The sequence below is a fragment of the Thamnophis sirtalis genome, unplaced genomic scaffold, assembly GCF_051295495.1.
Source record: "Thamnophis sirtalis isolate CommonGarterSnake01/CBP01778 unplaced genomic scaffold, rThaSir2_p1.2 scaffold_5, whole genome shotgun sequence".
NCBI lineage: Eukaryota > Metazoa > Chordata > Lepidosauria > Squamata > Natricidae > Thamnophis > Thamnophis sirtalis.
This window is the reverse complement of record NW_028261385.1, coordinates 9,869,220-9,890,686: the sequence shown is the minus strand read 5'-3', so window position 1 is coordinate 9,890,686 and position 21,467 is coordinate 9,869,220. Positions and strand designations below refer to the sequence as shown.

The window sequence follows — 21,467 nt, the reverse complement described above, 5'->3', positions numbered from 1 at the left end:
CTATTCCTGCCAGAATAGGGTAACAAAGCATCTGCAAGAAAACAAGCAAGCTCAGAGAGAGCCAAGGACCCCCTCAATTTCTCCTTAGTTCTAGGTTGTTTCTCTCGTTGATTAGTTTCCATCCATTGCTTCTTGTCCTGCCTTCAGGTGGCAGCACCTTCAAAGCACCATATACCTGTACTTGAGATGGAGGTAAAGAAATCCTGGGATATCATTGTAGTTTTAGCCAGTGAGAAACCAACCACTTTAGAAGAAGCATAGCAGCAGAAGTAAAAGGGGGGGGAAAATGATAGCGTGGGGAAAAAAAACTTTTGGTTATACAATAGAACTTGAGAAGTGGCAGCAATGGGAAAGGAATTATAAATTAACAATGGCAACAGCATATGAAGAGAATTTGTATAAAATGTTTTATAGATGGCATATGTCACCGGAAAGAGTGGCAAAAATGTTTAAAGATAAATCAACCAAATATTGGAAATGTCACCAGACACCGGGATCTTATTATCATATGGGGTGGATATGTGCAGAGACAAAAAAATGTTGGGCAAAAATTTGCATGTGGTTGGAAAGGATGGTACAGCAGCATATTGATTTAAAGCCAGAACTGTTTTTGTTGGGTGTTTTAGCAATAGCAATAGCAGTTAGACTTATATACTGCTTCATAGGGCTTTCAGCCCTCTCTAAGCGGTTTACAGAGTCAGCCTATTGCCCCCAACAATCCGGGTCCTCATTTTACCCACCTCGGAAGGATGGAAGGCTGAGTCAATCCTGAGCTGGTGAGATTTGAACAGCCGAACTGCAGAACTGCAGTCAGCTGAAGTAGCCTGCAGTGCTGCACTCTAACCACTGCACCACCTCGGCTCTACCAGAGAAATATAGTAAAGAAAATGTATTTTAATTATTCATGTAATAACTGCAGCTAGAATTGTATTTGCACAAGATTGGAAAATGGGAAAAAAATCCCTCAGAGGGAGAGGTAATAAAAATATATATATTAGATTGTGCAGAAATGAACAGACTAACTTTGGCAATTAAAGAGAAGGAACAAACAGAGTATTATAAGATATGGGGAATTTTTATAACTGGATAGAAAATGAATATAGATAAAAAGAAACAGAAAATTGAATAATTTGGAAAAGAACGCAGAATTATAGGGGAATTAAAAGGCAATTGAAATGCAAATGTAAAGGCAAGATAAAAATAGATTAAAAATTATGTAGCTTTAAATATGATGACACAAAGACTACACCCGGATGACACACTGTAAGATGAATGATGTAAGGATGGTTATAGGTATTTTTTTTTTAGCATAGCGGCTCAATCTTTGCTGTGTTTCCTCTAAAGCAGCAGCTGGGCTAACTCACTTCTGAAGGGCATCTGCCGATAAGAGGAGCATCTATCTTTAGTTGACATCATCCTTACTCCAAAAAAGGCCTAATCTATCTTATAGTTTCTTCCAAAACTGGCCAGGCAAGAAGCTTTAGGAGTTCACAAATCACATGCCATATAAAAGCCAACACAGTTCTAGGCTGCATAAACAGAGGGATAGAATCAAAATCCCGTGAAGTGTTAATACCACTTTATAAGGCCCTGAAAAGACTACACTTGGAATACTGCATTCAGTTTAGTCACCATGATGTGAAAAAGATGTTGAGACTCTAGAAAGAGTGCAGAAAAGAGCAACAAAGAGGATTAGGGGACTGGAGACTAAAACAAATGAAGAACAGTTGCAGGAACTGGGTATGTCTAGTTTAATGAAAAGAAGGACTAGGGGAGACATGATAGCAGTCTTCCAATATCTCAGGGGTTGCCACAAAGAAGAAGAAGGAGTCAAGCTATTCTCCAAGGCACCTGAGGGCTGGACAAGAAGCAATGGGTGGAAACTAATCAAGGAGAAAAGCAACTTAGAACTAAGGAGAAACTTCCTGACAGTTAGAACAATTAATCAGTGGAACAGAATTTGCCTCCAGAAGTTGTGAATGCTCCAACACTGGAAGTTTTTAAGAAGATGTTGGATAGCCATTTGTCTGAAGTGGTGTAGGGTTTCCTTGCCTGAGCAGGGGGTTGGACTGGAAGACCTCCAAAGTCCCTTCCAACTCTGTTATTCTATTTTATAATGACTCAAGCAACAGTGAGGGGCAGGGGTGAGTTGCTGCTAGCATTATTGCCAGTTCGGTGCACAAAATATTTTGCTCTTCCCTGTACTCTCAACATCTTTTTTTATAATGTAGAGACCAAAACTGGATGCAGTATTCCAGGTGTGGCCTTACTAAGGCTTTATAAAGCGTTACAGGATCATGTGATCTTGATTCTATCTCTCTGTTAATGCAACCTAGCATTAGAGCCGAGGTGGCGCAGTGGGTAGAGTGCAGTACTGCAGGCCACTTCAGCTGACTGCTATCTGCAGTTCAGCGGTTCAAATCTCACCGGCTCAAGGTTGACTCAGCCTTCCATCCTTCCGAGGTGGGTGAAATGAGGACCCGGACTGTGGGGGCGATATGCTGACTCTGTAAAGCGCTTAGAGAGGGCTGAAAGCCCTATGAAGCGGTATATAAGTCTAACTGCTATTGCTATTGCTATTGTCTTTCCTGGCTGGAGCTGCACACCTCTGGCTCATATTTATGTGATTGTCCACCAGCACTCCAAGATCCTTTCACAGTTGCCGTTACTGAGCCAGGCTTCAGCTAATCTGTACCTGTACATTTGGTTTTTCTTGCCTAAGTGTAAGAACTCACTTTTCCCTCCCTTGAACTTCATGTTGTTGGATAGGGCCCAGTGTTCAAGTCTTCCTATAATACCGTGATGGAGAACCTATGGCACGCATGCCACCTGCCATTTGTTAGGGCATGAGAGGCGTTGCCCCGTCAGCTCCAAACTCATGCATGCGCTGGTCAGCTGACTTTGGTCTTCATTTTCAGCCATTTTTTGATGAAAACAACCCAACACGCAAACCGGAGGTTTGGGAACAGACTTCCGGTTTGCACATTGGGCCATTTTTCTACCTCTGGAGGCTTCAGGGAACCCTTCTGAAGCCGCCGGAGGGCAAAAAACGGCCCTATGGGCAACTGGGAAGTCCATTCCTGAGCTTCCAGTTATCCTGTTTGGCCATTTTTCGCCCTCCAGCGGCTTCAGGAGGCTTCCCTGAAGTCTCCGGAGGGAGAAAAATGGCCTTATGGGCAACCCAGAAGTTGAACTTCCGGGTTGGCCATAGGGCCATTTTTTGCTCTCCGGAGGCTTCAGGGAAGCCTCCTGAAGCCTCCGGAGGGCCTCCAGGAGGGTGGGAGAGGCCATTTTCACCCACCCCAGTGTTGAGGACTCAGAAAGTCTTCGAGTTAACGACCGGGAGCCCAGCAACAGTCCAGGCTGCGCCCTGATTGGCTGGGGTGCAGCATAGCCTGTTGCTAGCCACTAGAGCCACCCGGATTGGCTAGGGCGCAGTATCATCAATTACCAGACGCTGGGAGAGCGCCCTTCATGGTATTGGACCTGGGTACTTGAGAGACCGCCTGCTGCCAATTACCTCCAATAGACCGATCAGATCCCACAGATTAGGCCTCCTCCGAATTCCATCTGCTGGCCAGTGTCGACTGGCGACTACCCGGAGGAGAGCCTTCTCTGTGGCTGCTCCGACCCTCTGGAACGAACTCCCCGTGGAGATTCGAACCCTCACCACCCTCCAGGCCTTCCGCAAAGCCCTTAAAACCTGGCTGTTCCAACAGGCCTGGGGCTAAAGAGCTGTTGCCCCCGTCTCGAATGGTATGACTGTTGTGTGTTTTAAATTATGCATTGTTATGTTTCGTTGTTGTTTTTTTAATTTTTTGTCTGTATCCCCCTTCCCTGGTTTGAGTTGTGAGCCGCCCTGAGTCCCCTTCGGGGAAAAGGGCGGCATATAAGTGCAATAAATTCAATTCAATTCAATTCAAATTGTAGGAAAAAATCATAAACAAACAAATAAACAAACATTGGTTTCCCCGCTCTGACAGCCTGTTTAAATAGCTGTCAAGCGGGGAATACATTTGAATCGCTGTATATAGTTGCTAGAGAATAAACCTGATTTTCTGGACGTCCTGGCTCTCGTCTCTTCCTTTCCTTCGATCTACAAAACCCAGGCTCTCAGAAAGCCTCTGGAGCCTGGGGAGGGCGATAAACAGGTCCATTGCGTGCCAAAAATGGGGGGAGGGTGAGGCCCGCGCATGCATAGAATTATGGGTGTGGGCATGCCCATGCGTGACCCCCCCGCGCTCCGCCCACTTTTGGCACGTGATGGCAAAAAGGTTATCCATCACTGCTACAACAGAATTCTTTGCTCTTTTCTGTTATCCTCAGTTTTAATTCTTTCCTGTTAGATATTTAAGGAATCTCACCCATGTTCATTAGGACCAAGTTGGTAATCTGTTCCTATCTCTCCTAGATTGGCCATGATGGGGCTACGCCAGAAAGCTCCTGGCTCTTGGATGAATTCAGTGTCACAGTACCAACTAAGGGTGTGATATACACTTTCGTTTGCAAGTGCTGGCTGGCTCAGGACAGGGGAGATGGTCTCACCTCACGTGTCTTCAATATCCTGGATGCGGATTGCATCAATATTGGCCTAAAGGTTAGTCTTACTGAAGGAACTTCTATCTCTTGTTTGAAGCAAACAGGTTGTAGGTAGTCCTCAACTCACAACCATTTTAATGACCATCCAAATAGCAACAGCACTAGCACTTAAATTTATATACTGCCCCTTGGCGCTTTACAGCATTCTCTGGGGGGATGGTTTACAGAGTCAGCCTATTGCCGTGATGGCGAACCTATGGCACGCGTGCCACAGGCGGCACACGGAGCCATTTGTCAGGGCATGGCGTTGCCCTGTCAGCTGACTTCAGTCTTCTTTTGAGGCCATTTTTCGCCTTCTGGAGGCTTTCTTGAAGCCTTTGGAGCGTGAAAAACTGGCCCTACAGCAGAGGTGGGTTCCTACCACTTCGCACCAGTTCGGTAGAACCGGTTCGTCAAATCTACCAAACCCGTTAGAAGAGGTTTCACCAAAGCAGGCCACATCTACAGAAGAGGTTCCAAAATTTTTTGAAACCCACCGCTGACACTCACACACAAACACACATACACACACTCACACAGAGAGAGAAAGAAAGGAAGAAAGAAAGAAAAAAAGAAAAAACAAAAGAAAAAGTGAGAGAGAGATGAAAGAAAAAAAGGAAAAAGAGACAGAGAGACAAAAGGAAGGAAAGAGAGAGAGAGAGAGAGAGAGAAAATACATGGCTGGCAAGCCACTCCCACAAAGGAGGCCACACCCACAGAGTAGGTTCGAAAAAAATTTGAAACCCATCACTGCCCTACGGGCAAACCGGAAATTCAGGGATGTACTTCCAGTTTGCTCATAGGGACGGTTTTAGCCCTCCGGAGTGTTCAGGGGAGTCTCCTGAAGGTCCCTGAAGGCTCCGGAGGATGAAAAACGCCCCTACGGACAAACTTGAATGAATGTTGCTCATTATTTTATTCTATGTTTGTTTGCGTTATTGTTTGTATATCCCTCCCTTGATTTTATGTAAGCCGCCCTGAGTCCCCTCAGGGAAAAGGGCGGCCTATAAATGTTAATAAAACCTCTAAACCTCTAAACTTCCGGTTTGCTCATAAGGTCGTTTTTTGCCCTCCAAAGCCTTCAGGGAAGCTGCCTGAAGCCTCCGGAGGACTAAAACAGGCCTATGAGCAAACTGGAAGTTTGTTCCTAACTTCCAGTTTGCCTCTAGGGCTGGTTTTTCATGATCCGGAGGCTTCAGGGAAGCTTCTGAAGCCTCCAGGGGGCCTGGGGGAGGGAGGCTGTTTTTGCCCTACAAAGCCTCTGGAGCCTGGGGAAGTGAAAAAGGCATGCCAAAAATGTGGGGGGGGGGAGTGCTGGTCGTGTGCGCATGCACGCTGGAATAGTGCATATAGCATTATGGGTGTGGCACGCCCGCGCACGACCCCCCCCCCATGCTCCCCCTGCTTTTGACATGCGAGCCCAAAAAGGTTTGCCATCACTGGCCTATTGCCTATTCTGACCTAGGCTTCCCCCAAAAGCACGAAGCAGATTCCTGGTCCCGACAAAACCCCTTTTATTAAACGAATGTGAATTTCTCTCATTCACATTCAGCAAAGTCCTGGCAAATAGTCTTTCAAAGGTGAAGTTATGACCACAGACCTTATCTGGCTTGGAAAGGTGCCATGTAAATATTTTCCAAAGGAGGTGCTGTGCACAAAGTCTCTGAGATTCACGGATAGATCTTCACACTCCTGAAACAAATCTAACGAATGAACGAATGAATTGTTTCCTGCAAAAGCCCACTCCCCTTTCGGTCCTCTTTTATGTCCTATGGGAGGGGCCATTCACCGTCCACCGGTGGCTTTACTCCCAAGTTGACACAGATTTCTTAGCTGTTCTTTTCTTCTGGCAGCTCTGCGCATGCGGACACTGGGAACAGACTCCAGCTGTCCCTCTGCCTCACTGCTGTCTAGCTCCGAAGGCAGCTGAGAATGTGTAGAAATGAAGAGATTAACACCTGCAATTAAAGAAAAGGCAGAATCTGTCTATTATAGTATATGGGAGTTATTTTATCAATGGTTAGAGAATAAATATGAAAAGTAGAAATGAAAGCAGAGGAGCGAAATAGGGAAATTGCATTATTAAAGTTAAATAAAGTTAAGAAGGCGATTGTTATAATAGTATGTTATGTTTTAGTATTGACTTAAGAATAGATAAAATAATGAATTTGGCTGTAAATGTAATAGTTATTGCACAGAAAATTTGTACCCAGACGACACACTGTTTAATGAAAGATAGTATGTTTGTATTAAAATCAAATAAAAAAGTATTATGAAAAAATTATTTTCAATGGTAAGCAAGCTGTACGTAAAATAAGTTTCCTGTAGCCATTTTTATAAGGTCTCCAGAAGCTTCACTATACCACTGTAGATGAAAATGGTGACATGCTTTGGAAAATAGCTTGACTCCCTCTTCTTTGTGGCAATCCCTGAAATATTGGAACACAGCTATCATGTCTTGTTTTCAATAAACTAGACATACCCAATTCCAGCAACATTCTTTATACTGTATGTTTTAGCCTCCAGCTCCCTAATCATCTTTGTTGCTCTTTTCTGCCCTCTTTATAGAATCTCGACATCTTTTTTTTTTGCCTTGAAGATCAACATTGGTGATCTGGTATAATTTAATTGTTTAGAACTCCTTTAAACTCCACCCAAAGTGATGGAGTCTAAGAAATTGTAGGAAAAAATCTCTGAAAGGCATCCGATGGCCTACTCTGAAATTATATTGACAAACACTGCTTGTTTTGATACTAAATTCCTTTGAGATAGTTGCCAAACATTTCTCCTTTAATGATAGCAATGATCATAGCTTATATTTGATTAAGGAAATTAGCATTGTCAAACAGGCAGTGTTTGAATCTGCATAATCAAATACATGTATGTGTTGGTGTCAGTGGTGAAATTCATTTTTTTTACTACGGGTTCTGTGGGAGTGGCAGGGGAAGGTTACTGCAAAATCCCCATTCCCTCCCCACTCCAGGGAAAGGATATTGCAAAATCCCCATTACCTCTCCACTCCAGGGAAAGGATACTGCAAAATCCCCATTCCCTCTCCACTCCAGGGGAAGGATACTGCAAAATCTCCATTCCCTCCCCACTCCAGAGGAAGGTTACTACAAAATCCCCATTCCCTCCCCACTTCAGGGAAACGATATTGCAAAATCCCCATTCCCTCCCAACTCCAGGGGAAGGATACTGCAAAATCTCCATTCCCTCCCCACTCCAGGGAAGGATACTATAAAATCTCCATTCCCTCCCCACTCCTGGGGAAGCATATTGCAAAATCCCCATTCCCTCCCCACTCTGGGGCCAGCCAGAGGTGGTATTTGCCAGTTCTCCGAAGTACTCAATTTTTTCCTCTCATTTACTTAGAATTGTCCTAGGTTTTTTTTAAAAAAATGCATATTTTATTGAGTTGTCATGGTAGACAGCCTTTCAAAACCTGGTCACTGGGTAATCTTGGACATGTTGATAGATGAACAATATATATATGAATTAATCCTGCATCGAGCCAGTTGGGCGTAATGCTTAAGGCACCCGACTGGAAACCAGGTGGGTGTGAATTCTAGCTCTGCCTTAGACCAGTGGTTCCCAAACTTGGCAACTTTAAGACTTGTGGACTTATTCTCCAGCCAGCAGAGCTGCTGGCTGGAGAATTCTGGGAGTTGAAGTCCACAAGTCTTAAAGTTGCCAAGTTTGGGAACCACTGCCTTAGACATAAAGCCAACTGAGTGATCTTGGGTTAAGTCACACTTTCTCACTCCTAGGAAGCAGGCAATGGCAAGCCACTTCTGAAAGCCCAAGCAGTTGGCAAGAGTCAACTTAGAGAGCCGAGGTGGCGCAGTGGTTAAAGGCAGCACTGCAGGCTACTTCAGCTGACTGCAGTTCTGCAGTTCGGCTGTTCAAATCTCACCGGCTCAGGGTTGACTCAGCCTTCCATCCTTCCGAGGTGGGTAAAATGAGGACCCGGATTGTTGTTGGGGGCAATATGCTGACTCTGTAAACCGCTTAGAGAGAGGGCTGAAAGCCCTATGAAGCGGTATGTAAGTCTAACTGCTATTGCTATTGCTAACACTGACTTGATGTAATATACCCAGCCACCAATAAAGGAGAATATTTGTAGCTCAGGTTTGAAATGAGGAGTCCTTGGTGATCACTGAACTTGGTTGGTTTGTTTTTTTCCAGACATTTTGCAGACAAGAGAGAGAGGGGGGGAGAGAGAGAGAGGGGGAGGTGAAAGAAGAGAAAAAGAGGGGAGAATATGAAAAGTCAGAGGAGTGGGAACGAAGTGCAATTTGTCACCTGATTCCAAAACATGTTTTGCAATGCAGAAATTATTTTCATCTCCAGAGTTACTTCATCCTCCTCTTTCACACCTTGATGGAAACTCAGCTACAGTATATAATAAGCAGGTCAATTTTGCATTGTAAACACAATTAATAGTTGCACGATTCCCCTATCCAACCCATCCTATTTTAAAGATGGTGGCTTGGCATTTGTTGGTTGGCTCTATTTTAGTTTTTAAAACTTAGGTGGGTTTGTGGGGTGTGGGGGTGTTTTTTCCCCCTTTTTGGCTAAACGTGAACCAGTGGTGGGTTTCAAAAATTGTTTGAACCTACTCTGTGGGTGTGGCCTCCTTTGTGGGAGTAGCTTGCTGCCCATGTGACCGGATGGGAGTGGCTTGCCGCCCATGTGACCGGATATGAAGATGCCAACGACACTTGTCAGAACCACCTTAAATTACCTGACACACAGCACTGGCATGCATAAGAATAGGATGTAAACTTCTTTTTTAAAAGGCATCTTTAGTTTGGGTTAAAACAACTCCAACACACGCAACGTTCTGATTGCACCACAAACGCAGTAGTCATCCTTACCTTTCACAGAGGCACTGAGTTTTATAAATAGGAGCATGATAGTGTAGAATAATCATATCCAAGGACCAGTGGTGGGTTTCAAAAATTTTTGGAACCTCTTCTGTGGTGTGGCTTGCTTTCCGGGTCCACTGGTGGAACCTCTTCTAACCGGTTTGGTAGGTTTGATGAACTGGTTCTACCGAATAGGTGCGAACTGGTAGGAACCCACCTCTGACGTGAATTTCTATTTTCCGCAGATTCTCTATGAAGTGACTGTGGAGACTGGGGATTTCTCACAGGCTGGGACGGACACCGGCATTTTTTTCACATTCTTTGGATCCAGTGGGTGTTCCGAAGAAATTCAGCTGGAAAAAATCGGAAACAGGTAACAGGTAACAGGCACTTCAGCAGCAAAACATCCCTGTCTTGCTCTCCAGCTAGGTAGGCCTCTTCTAACTGGCTCTCTTGATCCAAGGTATTTGGAGAGTAGCAGCTCCTGGAAGCAATGTTCCCTCTAATATTTTTTCAGTGTGTGCAGAAAAGTATAATGTTCGAGCGGCACATTTTCATTCCTGAGCACCTGAATTTTTTTTAGCCATAATTGCCATCAGAGCAGATGTTGGGAGTGGGGCAAGGAGGAAAAGGGTCCCCTCCCTCTCCCTCAGACCCCCAGGAAGGAAGGGAGGGAAGGGAGGGGGAGGGAAAGGAAAGAAAATGGGAAACAAGAAAAGGAAAGGAAAAAGGAAAGGAAATAGAAAAGAAGGAAAGGAAAAAGGAAAGAAAATTGGAAAGAAGGAAAGGAAAGGAGAAAGGAAAGGAAAAGAGAAAGGAAATAGAAAAGAAGGAAAGGAAAAAGGAAAGTAAATGGGAAAGAAGAAAGGAAAGGAAAAGAGAAAAGAAAGGAAAAAGGAAAGGAAATGGAAAAGAAGGAAAGGAAAAAGGAAAGGAAAGGAGAAAGGAAATGGAAAAGAAGGAAAGCAAAGAGAAAGGAAAGGAAAAAGAAAGGAAGTTAGAAGAAGAACAGAAAGGAAAAGGAAAGAGTGGAAAGGATTGGAACTGCTCAAAAATCAAGTCTCAAGATCCCGTGGGCCCCTTTTTGCTCAGGCATTCCAATTCCACGCTGCTTCCCTCTCTCCCCAAAACGAAGGGATCGCAGAAAAAATGCTGAGCCCAGAACGGGGCTTCAGATGAGGCAATGCCTGAGAAACCCCGGATGTGCAGAGAAACGCAGCCTACAACCAGCGAATCCCATTTTCCCAGGAACTGACGAAGCCCAAGAGGACCAATAGGAATTCTCCCTTCTGCAGCATCATCGGTCTTTGGGCAGAGTCTTCCTTGATTTCACCAATCACCAGATGGAGAAGAGAGTTCGGTGCAGAGAGAGATGGGTGGGAGGGGGGATATTTTTAGTCACATTTAAAGACATTAAAAAACACTGCGCTGCAGTTTGAAACTTGTGCGTGGTGTTTTTTTGTTACCTGCACGGCCGCGCAGGCGCGCAGCTTAGAGGGAACCCTGGAGGAGGCCCTCTGCAGTCCTTCTCGTCTGGCCGGGATGCCAGCGAAAGTGTTGGGCTGAAGGAAGGAGGGATACACACACTCTCCCTCTCCCTCGCTCCCTCACTCCCCTCCTCCTCCTCCTCCTCCTCCCTCCCTCTCTCTCTCTCTCAAATGGCAAATCTGAGCAGCCGCTGCTGGGAGCCCTTCCCATGCCTTCTCCCAACCCCCACACCCCTTCTCTCAGCTACTTTCTGCCTTGTGATTGCTGTCTCTAGGCTGGCTCTCCTCTCCTATTATCGTGGAAGGCGTCTCACAAAAACCACTGGGCGGCAGTTGGAAACTGCTGTGCGGTGTTTTGTTGCCACGTGCGCAGCCGCGCACCCGCGCAGCTTAGAGGGAACATTGCCTGGAAGGCGACTTTAAATTTACCTGTGTTGGGCTAAAAACCTGCTGTATAATTTCTCAGAAGTATCCTTTCCCTTCGAATGCAGTTTCCTGCCATCAAGGCCAACAGCCATTAGAAGAAAATTCTCATTCCGTGAGAACTATCAGGAGAAAGAATGTCAAGTAAATTTAGTCCTCGAATTATGATTGTCGGGGTTCCAAATAGCATCCAAAAGTAAATCAGAGTCCAAGGCAAATGATTCCTCAAAGTTCCAATTTATTAAGAGAGCCATGTTGGCACATCTGGGAAAACCCGAATCTGAAAGCTTCCCGGTTTTCCCCACCCAGTTGAAAGTTCAAGATCTTGCCCCACACCCACAAGTCCATCACAAGGTCCAATCTTCCACCGCCACGCTGGCAGCTTCCACCCATCCAGTTCCGGTCAGGTGCAGTGTGCAAAGACAAAGGGTGACTTGGCTTTCTAGAGAAAGAATGTTGTTATGGCTACATATCATCCAACTCCATACAATCCCTCCTCCCCATTTTCCCACAATAGAAAAATGCATAGCAGATAATAAAAGTGTGGCAGACCTGAAATCCACCGGAAAATATGGCTGCAAGCCCTGACAATGACTACAATTGAGCTCAAAATTTCTGTTGCTAAGCAAAATGGTTGTTAAGTGAGATTTGCCCCACTTACGGCCTTTCTTGCCACAGTTGTTGTGAATCCGTGCAACCCCTACGACAGCCAATAGAATACGTGTTCTTGCACAGGAACAGGAAGACCAAGTGCAAAGACCAACAGAAGGTATCGATAACCTCCACTCTCAACTCCATGTGGTCAGCTGCACCAGAACTATGGGCTGGGTGGTCCTGCTTCATCTATAAATGGACCCTCTTTCCAATCAGCCTCCAGCCTCCCTTTTGTCTCCAGAGCCTTTCTCCTGGCTTGGAACTGGACCTGGATATTTCTTCCAACAATTGTTAAATCCTAAACCACTGAGGTTTTTTGGAAGGTGGGGATGGGGGCTTATAGGGAAAGACAGGAATTCTTAAACTCTGGGGTGGGGGAGAAACATTGTCTTTTCTATTACTTCAACTGTTTGTCACTTTCCCCCCTCTGTGGCCTAGTCTGACTGATGGTAGAGCGTGACCCGACAAATGCGTGCCTGACAAATGTGCGCCGACAAAACCGCCGTGACAAAACGGCGATGTTGAAAGAGCGCCCGCTAAAGCGCACCGACAAAACCGCGTCCACAAAAGCGCGATTAGGGTTTTTAGGTTAGGGTTAGGGTTAGGGTTGTTAACGTTGTTACCATTGTTTTCGCGTTGTTTTCGATGGCGCACTTTTGTCGGTGCGCATTTGTCGGCGCCCTTTAGTGGGCGCTCTTTCAACGTCGCCGTTTTATCACGGCGGTTTTGTCGGCGTGCATTTGTCGGGTGCGCATTTGTCGGTGAACCATGGTAGAGCTCTGGAGTCGCTAGCAAAGCGAAGTATTTTTCTTCGCTTGTTATTTATCGTATTTTTCGGACTATAAGATGCACCAAGATTTCGAAGAAGTAAGAAAAAAAGTTTTGTCCTCCCCAGCCCTCAGGAGCACTCTGCAGGCTTCAGCAAGGCTGAAGGAAGGCAAAAATGCCCCTGTTTTGGCAAAAAACCAGGCAGAAAACAGGCCGTTTTTCACAAAATGGCATTTTTGCCTTCCCCCAACCCTGCTGAAGCCTGCAGACTGCTTCTGGGGGGGTGGGGAAACAGCCCACTTTTTGCTCGCTTTTCGCAAAAATGGGATGCGAGGGCAGGGCTTCGGGAGGCCAAAAATGGCTGCATTTGGTGTATAAGATGCACCAACATTTCCACATGCTTTTGGGGTGCGGGGAAGGTGCATCTTATACTCAAAAAAACATGGTAATCTTAGTTTGAAGTGAAGACGCTGAACCAGGAAAAGTTTTCTGGAGATTACATTAGGGCTTTAATCCCAAACTGAGGCAGAGTTTGGTGTAGTGGTTTAGGTTTAGGTTTAGGTTTCATTTTATTTATATGCCGCCCTATTCCCAGCGGGACTCAGGGCAGCTCACAAACCCAAGAGGGGAAGGAAACACAAGAACTACAAATACAAGCATTTAAAATAATCAACAGACACACAATCGAGAGGGGAAGGGAAGGGAACTCATCAACCCCAGGCCTGCCGACACAGCCAGGTTTTAATGGCTTTTCGGAAGGCCTGGAGAGAGGTGAGGGGTCCGAATCTCTGCGAGGAGTTCGTTCCAAAGGGCCGGTGCTGCCACAGAGAAGGCCCTCCCCGGGTAGTAGCCAGATGGCATTGGCTGGTAGATGGAACCCGGAGGAGGCCGACCCTGTGTGATCTAATGGGTCTTTGGGAGGTAATTGGGAGGTAATTGTTAAGGCACCAGGCTAAGAACCAGGAGATGGTGAATTCTAGTCCCGCCTTGGGCATGAAGCCAACTGGGTGACCTTGGCCCGGTCATTTTCTCTCAACCACAGAAGGAGGCAATGGCAAACTACCCCCAACATATTGCCAAGAAAAACTATAGGGAATTGTGCAGGCAAGTCACTGGGAATCCATCCATTTCAAAACACCAAAGAAATAACTCCAAACTATAATATCCATTATATGCAAACTCCTGATTACGCTGCAAGATTTTGATGGCATGATTGCTACAAAGCAGCGGCAGAGCTGCCGCTATTATGTTGAAGTGCAAAAGCATAAATATTGTTGTGCAAGTCCTAAAATAAACATTTAGCCTAAAAAAAAATACTAAGAGCTCCTTCCCCCAACCCCCCCAAACACCAAAGCCTAACAAAAGCCAACAAGTTTTTCAAGTGCATTTTCCTTAGTGGGTCACATGTGCCCTAGAGATGCCAGATAGGCTTGCAAGAATGATTTGGGTAGCATATCAATTAAACAAACGATGATTGCATGAACGGAGCACAAAGACCGTTGTGCAACGCGCTCAGTTTTAGATTTATTTATTCATTCATTTATTAAATTTATATGCCGCCCATCTCTGTATCAAGGACTCTGGGTGGCTTACAAAAATAACAGAGTTGGAAGGTTTTGGGAGTATACTCCTACATGGGGCAGCCCTTGAAGTGTATTCGGAGACTTCAACTCATCCAGAACGCAGCCGCGCGAGCGATTGTGGGTGCACCTCGGTACACCACGTTACACCTATCCTCCGCGAGCTGCACTGGTTACCGATCAGTCTCCGGATACGCTTCAAGGTGCTAGTCGTAACTTATAAAGCCCTTCATGGTATTGGATCTGGGTACTTGAGAGACCGCCTGCTGCCAATTACCTCCCACAGACCCATTAGATCACACAGGGTTGGCCTTCTCCGGGTTCCATCTACTAGCCAATGCCATCTGGCTACTACCCGGGGGAGGGCCTTCTCTGTGGCGGCTCCAGCCCTCTGGAACGAACTCCCCGCAGGGATTCGGACCCTCACCTCTCTCCAGGCCTTCTGAAAAGCAGTCAAAACCTGGCTTTGCCAGCTGGCCTGGGGTTGATGAGTTCCCTCCCTCTCGACTTGTATGGCTGTGTTACTCTTGCTTGTTTTAATTATCTGTATTTCATTCTATGTTCCCCTTTTTCCCCTTTTGAATTGTTCGCCGCCCTGAGTCCTCCCGGAGAAGGGCGGCATACAAATAATAAAATTCTATTCTATTCTATTCTAATACTCCTAGTGTTGGGTAGGAAATATAGCTTCATATACAATACAAATGGTCGATGTTGCTTTAAATGGGTGAATGTAAATGGGTGAGTGTTTGTTCTTTGAATTGTGTTTGGACAAATAGCTACTATCACTGCTTGTGAAGCTATTAATAGTAGTAAAGCTACTTGTTTTTACTAGCAGTGTCTGAGACTCTATTCGTGTGTTTCTTCTACTAGCGATGTTCCTTCTCTCTAGCTGTACATTCCGCTGCGCTACTTTCTGTCTCCCAACGGGGATACCCATAACAGAAGGGACCTTTGAAGGTCTTCTACTCCAACCCTTTGGTCAAGCAGGAAAACCTATATCCTATTTCAGACAAATGACTGTCCAGTCTCTTCTTAAAAATCTCCAGTGATGCAGCACCAGAGGTGGGTCCTACCGGTTGCACCGGTTCGGTAGAACCGGTTCGTCAAATCTACCGAACCGGTTAGAAGAGGTTCCACCAGTGGACCCGGAAAGCAGGCCACACCTACAGAAGAGGTTCCAAACTTTTTGAAACCCACCACTGTGCAGCACTCACAACTTCTAGAGGCAAGGTTGTTCTACTGATTAATTGTTCTAACTGTCAGGAAATTTCTTCTTATTAATAAAGGAGTATATTTATAGCTCAGGGTTAACATGAGGAGTCCTTGGTGCTCTCTGAGCTGCTTGTTTTCTTGCAGATGGTTTATTACCCTCAACTAGGTGGTTTAATGGTGGACAAGATCACATTGCTTGAATTCCTGAGCAGAAAAGGGCAGAGATGCTGAGAGTCCCTGGGTTTTATGCCCCTCTAGGTCCCACCTTTCTGTTTCCTGCTCCTGTGTAAGAATCTAACAAAATGAAATTCAATGGTGGAAAGAGTAAGTTCTACATTTAGGCAAGGAAAATGAAATGCACAGGTACAGTATAGGTGGTACCTTGTTCAACAGTAGTAACTGTGAAAGGGATCTTGGAGTCCTAGTGGACAACCATTTAAATAGGAGCCAGCCATGTGTAGCAGCTGCCAAAAAAGCCAACCCAGTTCTAGCTGCATAAACAGAGGGAGAGAATCAAGATCACATGAAGTGTTAATGCTACTTTATAATGCCTTGTAAGGCCACACTTGGAATACGGCATTCAGTTTTGGTCACCACGGTGTAGAAAAGATGTGGAGACTCTAGAAAGAGTGCAGAGAAGAGCAACAAAGATGATTAGGGCTCTGGAGGCTAAAACATATGAAGAACGGTTGTAGGAACTGGGTATGTCTAGTTTAATGAAGAGAAGGACTAGGGGAGACATGATAGCAGTGTTCCAATATCTCAGAGGTTGCCCCAAAGAAGAGGGAGCCAAACTATTCTCCAAGGCACCTGAGTTGTAGAACAAGAAGCAATGGGTGGAAACTAATCAAGGAGAGAAGCAGCTTAGAACTGAGGAGAAATTTCCTCACAGTTAGAACAATTAATTAGTGGAACAGATGTTGCCTCCAGAAGTTGTGAATGCCCCAACACTGGAAGTCTTTAAGAAGATGTTGAATAGCCATTTGTCTGAAACGGTATGGGGTTTCCTGCCTAGACAGGGGGTTGGACTAGAAGACCTTCAAGGTCCCTTCCAACTCTGCTATTGTATTGTATTGTATTGTATTGTATTGTATTGTATTGTATTGTATTGTATTGTATTGTATTGTATGTAAATGTATTCTAATTGGCTGTCAGATTCCTGGGTTGGGGTGTGTGTCTTAGTAGGCTGTCCTGAGACCCAAGCTTGTTTCCCTTTCTGGATGATGTAATCTTCACAGGTGCCATGTGGTGAGTTTCTGTTGCTAGATGGGTCTGCCTGAAGGGGGTAGATCTTTGTTATGTAGAATAGATTGGCTCAGGCCTTAATGGGTCATTGACAAAGGTGGGGGCAACTGAGTTTCTGCCTCTGAGTTTCTACTTTTCTTTTTAGGGGAAACATTCTGGGTTTTTTTAGTGTATCCCATACTATTTCACTTCCCTAGGAGAGGGGTGGGTTTTAACTTCCAGCAGTATATAAGGAGAAGTTAACGAATCTGCTGAATCAGTTACCTGTGTGTGCTTTCTGGATATGATTTCTGCAACAAAACTGACAATTTTTTCCGATATCATCTGTAATAATAATTAAAAAAAAACCCACACACACAATTCAGATTTAAAATCTACACAGTTTCCCTATTATCGTTTCTAACCCTCTGTATTTTTGGCCAAGGTATTCTCTTTTTAAACAATCCGGGTTTTTTTACTAAGCTGAAATGGAGCGGCCGCTAGTAAATTATAAGGCTCTCCTGCCCCAACACCAAAGGCCCAGAGGCTCTAAATTAACCCCAAACGTGCTTGTCGTTTGGGAATTATTGAGGTAGCCAAAGATGGTTTATTCACCCCCAGACTGGGCCCAGAAAGGTAGTAAATCTCCCCTCCCTTTAAGTGGTAGTGCAAGGTGATAGATGCATTCTACCAGAACATCTTTTAAACTGTCTCAGATAATAAGGCCATTTAATTTAAATCAGCATTAGCTGTGAAATAGCTCCGGAAACACAAATATTGATAAGTGGACACAAGGGAAAAATACTCAGGGGGAACAAACTATCTGGAGGAATGAGTGTGGCTTCCAAGTGTTCTTTCTTTCTTTCTTTCTTTCTTTCTTTCTTTCTTTTTCTTTCTTTCTTCTTTCTTTCTTTCTTTCTTTCTCTCTCTCTCTCTCTCTCTCTCTCTCTCTCTCTCTCTCTCTCTCTCTCTCTCTCTCTCTCTCTCTCTCTCTTTCTCTCCCTCTCCCTCCCTTTTCTTTATTAGACTTTTCTTCAGATTTATGTCCTGTTGTGCATTAAACTTAACCCTTAACCCCTCTTGCTGTCCAATTCATGAGTTGAGGATAACAGCCTCTGGTTAATATCCTCACTGTCAGGACTGCAGCCATCTTTCCTTTTGGATCTTTGGCCTGCCACACTTTCTATTATTTCGCTATACATTTTCTATTATGGGAAAATGGGAAGTGAGAATTAGATGACATGCAGCCATAACAAAATTCTTTCTCGAAAGCCAAGGTCATCTTTTGTCTCTGCACCTGACCGGAATTGGATGGGTGGAACTGCCAGCATGGTGGTGGGAGATTGGACCATGTGATGGACTTGTGGGTGGGTGGGTGGGGGGCAAGATCTTGAACTTTCAACTGGGTGGGGAAAACTGGGAAGCTTTCAAGTTCGAGTTTTTCCCAGAGGGCTCTCTTAATAAATTGGAACTTTGAGGAATACTTTGCCTTGGACTCTGATTTACTTTGGATGCTATTTGGGAATGCTGGCACTCACAGCATAAGAACCAGGAGCTGAGATGAATAATTCTACAAACAAACTCAAGTAGACTTGCCTGTTTCTGGAAATGCCCACTCTGGCCCCTGCTCTCTATTGTGGGATCAGCAATGTTTTCAACCAATGTGGTCTAGTACAGGAGTCTCCTACCTTGGCAATTTTAAGCCTGGCAGACGTCAACTCCCAGAATTCCCAGAACAGCTTGCCTCCAGAAGTTGTGGGAGCTTCATCACCGGAAGCTTTCAAGAAGAGACTGGACTGCCATCTGGCAAAAATGGTGTAGGGTCTGTTTCTTGGGGGGGGGGGTTGGACTAGATGACCTACAAGGTCCCTTCCGTTAATCTGTATCTGAAGATTCCTTCCAATCTGATTGTCCACTAGGACTCCAAGATCCCTGTCACAGTTACTACTATTGAGCCAGGCACTACCTAATTCTGTACTTGTGTATACTTGTGTGTTCTGACCCCACCTCCATCCGGTGAGTAACGCCGACACAAGCTTACTGTTAGCCACGCTTTATTCACAGTAATTACTCACAGGCAAGACGTTGGCAGCAACCCAGACTCCCACAGATAAGAGATACACACAAGAGCTTCTCCAACTTAGTATAACGGTTGTGTCCTGCAAAAGGTCTCCTCCCAAAGTCTCTTCTTATATATTCTCTTGGGAGGAGCCAAGCCACAACCACCTGGGCTTGATTATCTCTTATGAGTGTGTCTCCATAATTGCTGCCTCCATTTCTCCGCCCTTCTCTGCCTGGCGTCAGGGACAAACTCCCTTTGATCTTCACCACTGCTTCAGTACCTGACGTCAGGGACAAACTCCCTTTGATCTTCACCACTGCTCCATGCCTCAGGCGCCTCCTGGTGGCCAACCAGCCTCTCTGGTCCCTGCTCAGAGTCTGAACCCTGCCCAGGGTCCTCCACATCTTCCAGAGCCGACTCATAGGGTCCCTCACTATCGAAGTCCATCGGCAGCCCCAACGGCTCCTGCTGGGCCACAACACTTGTGTATACCTCTGAAGTGAAATGATAAAGAAGAACCATTAGCTAGATGTTTGCCCACAGGCATACTACGGTACTGTATTTCCAGTTAAATGCTGCCAAATTAACAGTTCTTTGACTCAATTCCTGGTGGCCTCAGGATAGGTGACCTATCTATGTGGTTTTGGGCAATCATACTGAATTGATTTTCCCATTGTCTAAAGAGATGGGGTGGTCTTCCCACCCTATCAAAGTTGGGATGACCTGATCATCTCCATCTAACTACTAGCCAAGTCCAACCTTACTTAGATTTCAGAAGTTCTGCCACATCTGGCTAGATGCTACATCTTCACATACATACATACATACATACATACATACATACATACATACATACGTGTGTGTGTGTGTGTTCCAGCATAACTCTAGAATGCCTTGAGCAATTTCAACCAAATTTGGTACACAGATGAGTTACTCTCTGGAAACAAATACTGTGGGTGTAAGATACCCCTAACACCCTTCCGGGGTGGTGTTGGTGGGATGTTGTTCTGTTAGGATATAGCCTGTTGTGCCTTAAAACAGCTTTCTACTGTACTCCCTTAAAATGGCTTCTACTGTATAGAGCAGTGGAATTGCCATGGTAACGGCTTCACAGTACTCCACAAGGGGACTCCCTCTGGTAAGGGGGAAAATCCAACATTAGAAATTATGTTTGGTCCAGACATTTCCCCCCCTATAAATAAATACCTGGTCAACACCAGGTTATCAGCTAGTCTTTGAAAAAAAAGAAAAAAGCTGTGGAAATAAATTGATGTAGACAAATGACAAAGGCATGCACACTTTTTAATCTTTCAGAGTAACAACACGCAAGTAATTATCCTATGTTGTACTCCAACTTTCTCCAATTTGGCCAAGCTGTATCTAAGGAATTTCAGCACTTAAATCCCATGCACTTAAAAGCATCTGGTTGATGTCCTTCCTCTCAGATGACAAGCCAGGCACCAGAAATTCTCAGCAAATGTCTCTTCTCTTCCAGATTTGAAATTGGCCAAAAGGATACTTTTATCATGGAGATTCCAGATATCGCGCCACTCAAGAAGATGCGAATAAGGACAGACGGGACTGGATGCCGCCCTGACTGGTTCTGGGAACAGGTAGAATATCCATATTCTTTAATCCTTCTAGCATTGATGATGATACCTATTGGGTAATAAAACATCTGCAAAAAGGTCCACCCATCTCAAAGAATACCAAAGATCCCACATCCCTCCTCCTCTTACTCCACAAACCCCACTCCCTTCTAGCATTGATGATGTTACTTAGTTTGACAATGAAATGACTGCAAGAAAAGGACCCCACAGTCCTCCTTCTATTCTCCTCATCCTCCCAAACCCTACTCCCTTCTAGTACTCATGGTGTTGCTTAGTTGGGTAATGAAATGTCTGCAAGAAAACAACCAACCTCAGAGAGCACCAAGGACCCCACAATCCTCCTCTTCCTCCTCCCACTTCCTTCCTTCCTCTCTGCAAACAACACTCCCTTCTAGTACTGATGATGTCACCTAGTTGGGTAATGAAACATCTTCAAGAAAACCACAAAATCTCAGAGAGCACCAAGGACCCCACAGTCCTCCTTCTATTCTCCTTGTTTTCTTCTTCCTCCTCCTCCTCTTCATCTCCTTTCACAAACCCTACTCCCTTCTAGCACTCATTAGGTAATGAAAGGTCTGCAAGAAAACAACCGACCTCAGAGTTGTTGAGTCCTTCTCACAGTCCTTCTCCTCTCCTCCTCCTCCTTTAGTTCTTTCCTTCCTTCCTCCCTCCCTCTCTCCTTCCTTCCTTATTTCCTCCCTCCCTCTCTCCCTCCCTTCCTTCCTTCCAATAGAGTCTCCTCATAGTGAGGCATCCTCTTTCCTCTGCCAACTGGAAGTCTGGTTCCCCCCCACCATAGTCTTCTCCTAGCACGAGATCCTTTCCCCTCTACCTGTCCTAACCAAAAGCTCTAACCCTATCAATTGTGGAGCCGACCAGTGACAGGGAGCCACAGCAGAGGGATGAAAGAGCCACATGCGGCTCCAGAGCCCAAGTTGCTGGCCCCTGCCATAGACATATGCAGCCTTGAGTTCCCGAAGAAGAAGAAAATAAACTAG

General features: G+C 45.2%; 1 protein-coding gene across 1 annotated transcript in view; it reads left to right on the top strand.

The window, feature by feature from the left end:
• The window catches only part of LOC106555762 (lipoxygenase homology domain-containing protein 1), a 218,295-nt gene that overhangs the window by 176,920 nt on the left and 19,908 nt on the right, over positions 1-21,467 (top strand). The window contains exons 34-36 of the mRNA XM_087715353.1: positions 4,412-4,597; positions 9,695-9,822; positions 20,355-20,472. Coding sequence (XP_087571479.1) covers positions 4,412-4,597; positions 9,695-9,822; positions 20,355-20,472 — 432 coding nt within the window. The remainder of the gene's footprint in view (positions 1-4,411; positions 4,598-9,694; positions 9,823-20,354; positions 20,473-21,467) is intronic.